This window comes from Diaphorina citri, unplaced genomic scaffold (assembly GCF_000475195.1).
Source record: "Diaphorina citri unplaced genomic scaffold, Diaci psyllid genome assembly version 1.1 scaffold470, whole genome shotgun sequence".
Classification (NCBI taxonomy): domain Eukaryota; kingdom Metazoa; phylum Arthropoda; class Insecta; order Hemiptera; family Psyllidae; genus Diaphorina; species Diaphorina citri.
This window is the reverse complement of record NW_007377905.1, coordinates 71900-81655: the sequence shown is the minus strand read 5'-3', so window position 1 is coordinate 81655 and position 9756 is coordinate 71900. Positions and strand designations below refer to the sequence as shown.

The window sequence follows — 9756 nt, the reverse complement described above, 5'->3', positions numbered from 1 at the left end:
TGATCTTGGACTGATGATGGGAATCTGGATATTCCCGAAAGTTCACCAAACTTTCTTTAGTTGAATGTCGAATCTCAATTATTGTCTTTTAAAATTTATATTAAAAAGTCCCTTTGCCACAGCAGTCTAAACAAGGTCTCGTGTATTTTATAGGAACTGCAAACTCGCTCTACTCTTTGTAATTTTCTGTGAAAATGTGCCTTCTTGCCCACCCTTTTTCTTTGGAAGTTATTTTCTGTGAAAGTAAAATCATTCCCTTCTATTACGTCCCGTCCTGAATTATTCTTAATCTAGAGATAAGTCTGAATTAATCTTTATTTGATTGAGTACATTTTTGCCGTCGTATACGTCGCTACCAGTACGCTAACTACCGCTGTATGATCGTACGATACGCTAAGGACGACCGCTACGATACGGAAAAGGTAGCGACACACGATCAGCAGAAACTGACGGCGGTCTCTGCCGTCGAGCTGAACAAGCTGATACCACATACCAAGGATATAGATGTGATTGGGATTGATGAGGGACAGTTTGTAAGTATACTTTAGATTAGCCGTTCCCAAACTTTTCTACATGGCCCTTTTTTTCTAATTGTGAACTCTCCGTGGCCCCTTTACTTACTGTATTTTATGTGATCTTCCCGGGAGTCTTGAAGGCCTTTACGGCCCCCTGTTTGGGAATCACTGTTTTAAATTATTTAGAAGAAGAAGAAGAAGAAGAAGAAGAAGAAGAAGAAAGGGACAAATGTCGTTGCTCGTGGTTAGTTTCCGGATCAGTAAACATCTGGACAATCGCGTGCTGCTAGTTTTTCCCGGTCCTCAAACAAATGAGTTTCCGACAACGCGTTAATCCCCTATTTCGTTGTTCCCCAGTTCCCAGACGTGGTTTCGTTCGCGGAATCCATGGCCAATGCTGGCAAGATAGTCGTGGTAGCCGCTCTAGACGGTACATTCCAAAGAACCGGTTTCAACGATATCCTCAGCCTTATACCTCTGGCTGAATGTGTGGAGAAACTAACGGCCGTCTGTATGTCCTGCTTCCGAGATGCCGCCTTCACCAAACGTATAGGACAGGAGAAGGAGGTGAGAATAAAATAGAATAGAATAGGGAAAATAGAAGATAAAGGAATTGAATAGATTTTTTCCTCCAAGAGGTTTGATAGAGGGAACTAAGGCTATCCCGAAAGCTGTTCTCAACTAATATTTTACCTACAATTTTAACATTGACTAGATGGATAAATTTTACTGTCTCTGTACATCTCAATTTTAGATCAGATATTTTACTGCCATTAGATATAGATATTAATATATATTTTGTGTTTCTAATTGTATTAAGTATAAAAACATTGTTAACATACTATCATGTATTTAAACAATAAAAAATAATTGAATTGAAAATTGAAGCGAAGAGAGGAAAAAGGTAGGATAAGAGAAAGCCAGCTTCACCAAACTTTCTTTAGTTGAATGTCGAATCTCAATTGTCTTTTAAAATTTATATTAAAAAGTCCCTTTGCCACAGCAGTCTAAACAAGGTCTCGTGTATTTTATAGGAACTGCAAACTCGCTCTACTCTTTGTAATTTTCTGTGAAAATGTGCCTTCTTGCCCACCCTTTTTCTTTGGAAGTTATTTTCTGTGAAAGTAAAATCATTCCCTTCTATTACGTCCCGTCCTGAATTATTCTTAATCTAGAGATAAGTCTGAATTAAACTTTATTTGATTGAGTACATTTTTTTTTATATAAGCTTTTGATCAAGTTCGTTTTTGATAAGCTTTTTTGATTAGAAAGAAATATTAAGAATTTGCACACACGTGCCCCTATTATGTATATTGAAAAACGTGATATTTTCACGGTTGATTCGTGTAACTTTGACTTAGAACAGGGTAACAAACCATGTTTTGCCAAAAGCTGAATGTAAATGAGGCATTTGACATTATGTAGGCATGTAGTCATAGATCAAGGACTTGAATTTTTATAAGCCTAATTTTGTAGACATTTACAAATTTATTGAAAATCTACAAATAATTACCCTTTTTAATCGAACAAACTAATTTTAGTTTTAAACAAATCTTATTTTTTATACCTCTCAAGTTTTAGTCAAACAATAAAATGTAAAGTGATATTTTCATCATTCCGTTATATTTTTGTCATAAAAGATTGTGTTATCTTTTCACTCTTATCTTATTTCTTATCAGTCGAGACCAGTCTCTGCAGAGGCTCTCTCTTTATCACGGTGGTTAAGCCAGTGTACCGCAGAACACTGGAGTTAAGAGGAATTGAGCTTGGTTGGAATCGGGATGCTAACACAATACATGTGAACTTTTTAGGAACGCAGAATTAGAAGCGCTAGGTCGCAGGTTCGATTCCTACCCGGGGCGGATTTTATCTTAAACAGATAAGGTTCGTTCTCGGAACGGCTGGCTTTCTCCTATCCTGGCCTTCCGTCTCTCTTCGATTCCGGGACGATAAGACCTTAGCAGTTACAGTTCCCTCTATCAAACCTGTCAAAAAAAAATCCTTATCATTAACAGTTGTTTATCACTTATCAGGAAGCATTATCAAACGGTCAGTGGATTAAACTGCCTATACATTTATGTTTAGTGTTGTAACATTTTATTATCTACCTGGTATCAGCACAATATTGTTATCTAAATAACTAGACACCGGGTCTATAGTCTCATGTACAAGGTGTTAGTTAATCTCTGAGACTGATCCGGAGACAAGGTGTTAGTTAATCTCTGAGACTGATTCGGAGACAAGGTGTTAGTTAATCTCTGAGACTGATCCGGAGTAGTCTCCAAGCATTCTGAGATTTTAACAAACACTTTAACATGAGCTTTGTAGACCCGTAACTTTAATGTTGGATTTCACCAATATTTATTTAGACCGCTACGATACGATTTAGGTCGCTACGATACGATTTAGATGGTTTCCTTCATGGCCGGGGGATGGGACATGTCCGCTGCTCGGTGGAGGAGGGCGGCTAGCTTGGCCACGTCATACTGCAGGGGGGAGAAAGTGTGATTAATGTCTCAGGATTAGCCTTCTTGATAATGGAAGAACTAGATTATTTTCAGGTAAAAAAGGTAAGGTGGTGTAAAACCATCCTGATGGACTCTCTCAGTGAATGGAGATTTTTCTCACAATGGTAAATAATCAATTAATCAGATCGTGAAATATTTCTGGTGAAGTTGAGAGCCATTTCAGAACTTTTGTGGGTATCACAGAATTACAAAATGCTTCTTTTATACCTCACGAGGTGGAGAGCACGCCGAAGCCGAAAAAACCTTCGGTGTGCAAGCCCAATGTAATAATCTCCTCAGTCATGTCATAGAGATTGGGTTACAATGGGGCCAATGAATATTTGAGGTAGGACTCTATTTTGAAAACCCATCAATCAATAAATACCTAAATGTAAAAAAAGCGTTGAAATCTCGGCTCCGTCCGGGGTTCAAACCCGCGTCCTCTGAAATACTCACCACTATATCTTGCGGTATCTGCTCGTTGGGTAGCACTAGGAGAAGCCCCTCCAAATAGTCTGGAGCAATCTGGTTGAACAACACTTGTACGTAAAGCTGACAGTCCAACCGAAGGGGGAAGTACCACACTGAGCGGCAGAAGATGAGGTAGAACACCTGGGAGAAGCAACGGGGAAAATGGTGTTTAGATGGACAATCAGCCCCTCCAAATAGTCTGGAGCAATCTGGTTGAACAACACTTGTACGTAAAGCTGACAGTCCAACCGAAGGGGGAAGTACCACACTGACCGGCAGAAGATGAGGTAGAACACCTGGGAGAAGCAACGGGGAAAATGGTGTTTAGATGGACAATCGTTAACTACGCTACCAACATCGATGGTGATTGTTGGCCTTCCGATACAACTAACAATAATTACCCAACCAAAAATGAGCATACTACAGAATGGCTGGGGGCCCTTAAACAGGGAGCAGACCAGTGTCTTCCTCTGGGACTATAAATATATCAGACCAGCTAAACCCTAAGCCTGGCTAGCTGGAGGTTATAAAGGGTTTATCATGCTTCAAAGGAAAAGCACAGGTCCTCATGATGGTAGATTGCGGTTCGGGACGGGCTAAGTAATCTTGGCTAGAGACCATGAATCCCCCTCGGTGCAGTTACACCGCTAGAATGGAGCAGTTACAAATGGGTAAAAATTATTAATAAATGGTTGATTCCTACGTAAAAAGTAGTGAAAAATCCAAATCTGATGTCAAAACTCCGAAAAAGTAAAGGGGTTGATATTGTGCATAACTTGGTAGAAAACAATACACGAAAACCTATCTCCAAAAAGTGAACTTTTCAGGAGAGCAAAAAAAAAACGAGAAAAAAGCGTCTGCCTTATAGGTAAGCGCTGGACCGCGGGTTCCTGGACAATCATTAACTACGCTACCAACATCGATGGTGATTGTTGGCCTTCCGATACAACTAACGGCCAACAATAATTACCCAACCAAAAATGAACATACTACAGAATGGCTGGGGGACCTTAAACAGGGAGCAGACCAGTGTCTTCCTGTGGGACTATAAATATATCAGAGCAGCTAAACTCTAAGCGTGGCTAGCTGGAAATTACAAAGGATTTATCATGCTTCAAAGGAAAAGCACAGGTCCTCATGATGGTAGATTGCGGTTCTGGACGGGCCAAGTAATCTTGGCTAGAGACTATCAACCCCCCTCGGTGCAGTTACACCGCTAGATGTAAAGTGATATTTTCATCATTCCGTTATATTTTTGTCATAAAAGATTGTGTTATCTTTTCACTCTTATCTTATTTCTTATCAGTCTAGACCAGTATCTGCAGAGGCTCTCTCTTTATCACGGTGGTTAAGCCAGTGTCCCGCAGAACACCTGGGGTTAAGAGGAATTGAGCTTGGTTAGAATCTGGATGCTAACACAATACAATACATGTGAACTTTTTAGGAACGCAGAATTAGAAGCGTTAGGTCGCCGGTTCGATTCCCGCCCGGGGCGGACTTTATCTTAAACAGATAAGGTTCGTTCTCGGAACGGCTGACTTTCTCCTGTCCTTCCGTCTCTCTTCGATTCCGGGACGATAAGACCTTAGCAGTTACTGTTCCCTCTGTCAAACCTGTCAAAAAAAAATCCTTATCATTATCAGTTGTTTATCAATTATCAGGAAGCATTATCAAACGGTCAGTGGGCTGGAAAACTCCGGAAAACCCTTTTGAAAAATGGAAAATCTCAATTTCCAGACAAACCGTTGCAAAATTTTTACCGGCCAGCCCGGTTACAAATAGCTCTCAATGAGCAGAACAAACCTGTGAAAACCGTTTGTCTTTATCCCAAACCGTTTTCCGGAAAACTCCGGAAAACCCTTTTGAAAAACGGAAAATCTCAATTTCCAGACAAACCGTTGGAAAATTTTTACCGGCCAGCCCGGTTTTAAATAGCTCTCAATGAGCAGAACAAACCTGTGAAAACCGTTTGTCTTTAACCCAAACCGTTTTCTGGAAAACTCCGGAAAACCCTTTTGAAAAATGGAAAATCTCAATTTCCAGACAAACCGTTGCAAAATTTTTACCGGCCAGCCCCGATTTAGATAGCTCTTGATGAGTAGAACACACACGTGAAAACCGACTGTCTCCGTTCCAAACCGTTTTCCGGAAAACTCCGGGAAACTCTTTTGACATATTTTAGTCAAACTTAAGCTGAGAAATTTTTACCGGCCAAACCGGTTTTAGATAGCTCTTGGTAAGCAGAACAATCCTTAAAAAAACTTTCCGCTATCCCAAACCAATCTCCGGAAAATCCCGGAAAACTCATATGACAAACGTAAAACATCCTTTAGCGCACTTAGGGTTGAGAAATTTTTACCGGCCAGCCCGGTTTTAAATAGCCCTCCATAAGCAGAACAAACCTGGAAAAACCGTTTGTCTCCATCCCACACCTTTTCCGGAAAACCCTTTTGAAAAATGGAAAATATCAATTTCCAAACAAACTGTTGAAAAAAAATTTTAAAAGGGTTTTCCGGAGTTTTCCGGAAAACGGTATGGGATAAAGACAAACGGTTTTCACATGTGTGTTCTACTCATCAAGAGCTATCTAAACCCGGGCTAGCCGGTAAAAATTTTGCAACGGTTTGTCTAGAAATTGAGATTTTCAATTTTTCAAAAGGGTTTTCCGGAGTTATCCGGAAAACGGTTTGGGATAAAGACAAACGGTTTTCATAGGATTGTTATGCTTACCAAGAGCTATCCAAAAAGTTTGGCCGGTAAAAATTTCTTCACCGTAAGCCCAGGAGGAGTTATTTCCTCTGGTCGGTAAATTAGACAGTCCCAATAAAATGACAATTTCAGAGCGCCTTGACCACTACACCACCGAGGTAGGTTTCGACCGCTTTAGATCGCTACGATACGATTTAGGTCGCTACGATACGATTTAGATTGCTACGATACGATTCAGGTCGCTACGATACGATTTAGATCGCTACGATACGATTTAGGTCGCTACGACACGATTTAGACCGCTACGATATGAAGAGAGTGCTATTTTCTATCGATTTCCCATTTGTATTTCCTCAGGTTATCCTAGGTCCGATGTTTTCCGGCAAGACCACGGAGCTGATCCGTCGTATACGTCGCTACCAGTACGCTAACTACCGCTGTATGATCGTACGATACGCTAAGGACGACCGCTACGATACGGAAAAGGTATCGACACACGATCAGCAGAAACTGACGGCCGTGTCTGCCGTCGAGCTGAACAAGCTGATACCACACACCAAGGATATCGATGTGATTGGGATTGATGAGGGACAGTTTGTAAGTATTGGAACACATGACATGCCTTCAGGCACACTTCATTTGTCAAGGGTCTAGGTTTTCCTTGCCCTTGGGATCAATTTAATTTGAAGAAAGCATTTACAGATGAAAATTTGGGGTCGGGTGGTTAGTTGGAATCACAACTTTCGTGCCCAAGCGCAGGCCCCGGGTTCGATTTTCGGGGGGGTCGAATTTTTTTCGGCTCTGTGTTTGGAGTTGGGGATGCACTCAGACTCGTGAGGGCAATTAGTTGTGACGTCAGATTTCACGTCAAAATGCGCAGAAACGCTTGCGCACAAACAAACGAAGCGGGATTCATGAATTATGACGTCATCACCTCCGGGAGCGTATGCCGTGACGTCAAAGTTCACGATTTACCGGTATTTTTTAAATCGATTTATCTCGGTATCTAAAAGTCGTAGAAGAAAAAGAAAAATTCCGTTGGTCCTGATTTTTCCTGCTCTATGACTTTGAAACATCACCCAAGTAAGCGCAACTGATCTATTGTTACCTGTTGATTCTTATGCAGTTCAGTGGTGACATCCAGAATATATTCTTCCTTAGCGAGAGGCATAGTGAATGCATCTCCTTCTACAATACAATACAGAGAGAATTCTTCCATCTCCAAATCATTATTGACGTTGATTAGTTGACACATTTCGATACAAATGTCTTCCACGACCTGGAGAGAAAGAGAATTGAAAGTTAGGACAGACCTACACTCAAGAAGCTTGTCTGGGAATCAGGGGGGCGTGGGTTCAATCCCAGCCGAGGTATGGAATTTTATGATCAGTATTGTTAGAGAATTTGACCACTATTGCTGGGTTTTAGGAAATTAGGGACTCGTAAGTTAAAGGGCCAGCCTAGTTAGCTTAGTTGGTGGTGCGTCTGCGTTATAAGCGCTAAAACTCACCGTTGTACTCTTAGTGTTGATGACGGTTTCGCTACCCCCTGGTAATCTGTACAGCTGTCGTTTGGAGTTCCTACCGGCTGACACTGCCGTCACTTCTTCTACTGAGGGGACGTTCTTCCTACCACCATACCGGAGGGTCTTACGTAGATTCTGTAGACAGACACTGGCTGTTCCTGTGAAGTAAAACGGTTAACATTAACACTTTGAGTGTCACATTGGTCATATTGTAGATCACACTGACAGGACCGTATTTAAGGTTTGGGGGGCGACGAAGCCCGGCTAAACCCCCTCGACAATATCCGGAATACGGGCCTGGATACTAAGACCAAAAAAACAGGCCTTTGTTTTGGTAAGTGTTAAATAAATATAATTAATAGGAAACAAAACAACGGTGTTTTTATGCAACGCTTTTGTGATTCGATCAGGCACAATTTTTCTCCCTCTGAAATTTGACAGAGGGAAAATCCAGGCTGATTTTGCATTTAGTTGGTCTATATTCTATAAGTTCATCATAATGATCGAATGGTCCATTTATCTCATTAAGATAAAAATTGACAAAAATGTTCAACAGTTTGTATGAGTCATCATTTTACAGAATTCACAGAGAATAATCTATTCTCCATTCTATGTAAATTCTATTCAATTGATCTATTCTATTCTACATATGGAACAAGATCGTATCTGTTCTGTAGTAAACCCCTTTGAAGGTGGATTTAACAAATCTACTAGTAGGTAGTTCGACTTTTTTTTTTCAATTTCTACTGACATCTGTTGTTACTTTTTACAGTTTTTTTTTACCTTCACTCTTGCTGTCTGGTTTTTATCTTCACTCTTGCTGTCTGGTTTTTATCTTCACTCTTGCTGTCTGGTTCCAGGTGGAGGTGATAGGGGGTTCGGATAAATACATGGCCGTATGTAGGGAGTGCTACAAACAGAAAGCTCCAATCAAACGATCCCCCTTCAAAACGTTAGCCAATGAGAACGCAGCATTAAATGTCCCGCCCCCGCCGGAGGTTGCCGAGAAGAAACGAAAGCTGTTCGAGTCTGAAATAGGCGGAGTACAGACCAAGTCTTTGAGAACCACTGAGGTTTGAGAACTAAGTCTTTGAGAACCACTGAGGTTAGAGATGTGAGACTCATGATTAATTGAAGGATTTTATTAAGGACATTATTCAATTAATTATCTGTGGTATTTGACAACTTGTACTTTGATCTGGTTTTTACCTTCACTCTTGCTGTCTGGTTTTTACCTTCACTCTTGCTGTCTGGTTTTTACCTTCACTCTTGCTGTCTGGTTTTTATCTTCACTCTTGCTGTCTGGTTCCAGGTGGAGGTGATAGGAGGTTCGGATAAATACATGGCCGTATGTAGGGAGTGCTACAAACAGAAAGCTCCAATCAAACGATCCCCCTTCAAAACGTTAGCCAATGAGAACGCAGCATTAAATGTCCCGCCCCCGCCGGAGGTTGCCGAGAAGAAACGAAAGCTGTTCGAGTCTGAAATAGGCGGAGTACAGACCAAGTCTTTGAGAACCACTGAGGTTTGAGAACTAAGTCTTTAAGAACCACTGAGGTTTGAGAATTGAGACTCATGATTAATTGAAGGATTTTATTAAGGACTTTATTCAATTAATTATCTGCGGTATTTGACAACTTTTACTTTGATTGTATTGCAGAAATATGAACGGGTAAAAGTCAGTATTATTAACTGAGGAGCAAAGGGCCAAAAATTTTATATTGATTTTTTTTCCGTATAACTGCATTTCTTATATTGTTGTCAGGTCTACCTGATAGTGTATGTGCTCTCCAGGTGTACTTGTCAGGTCTACCTGATAGTGAGTGGCTGGCCTTGGTTCATGTTTGCCCAAAATTTTAAAAAATCTTTTTTTTTTTTTTTTTTTTTTTTTTTCCAAGAGGTTTGATTTAGGGAACTGTAAAAAGTAACAACAGAAATGTGTCTTATTGACCCGAAGTCGAGGAGAGGACAGAATAAAAGAAAGCCGTTTTGAGAACCTTATCTGCTCAAGATAAAGTTTGTCCGGACG

At 40.7% G+C, this 9756-nt stretch overlaps 1 protein-coding gene across 1 annotated transcript; it reads left to right on the top strand.

Annotated features, from left to right (window-relative positions):
* The first annotated feature begins 341 nt into the window (after positions 1-341).
* Positions 342-9435, top strand: LOC103509129 (thymidine kinase, cytosolic-like). Its single transcript, XM_026823546.1, has 3 exons — positions 342-533; positions 873-1082; positions 9040-9435. The coding sequence occupies exons 1-3, from the start codon at positions 378-380 to the stop codon at positions 9256-9258; spliced, it is 585 nt and encodes a 194-aa protein (XP_026679347.1). The 5' UTR covers positions 342-377; the 3' UTR covers positions 9259-9435.
* Positions 9436-9756: the final 321 nt, after the last annotated feature.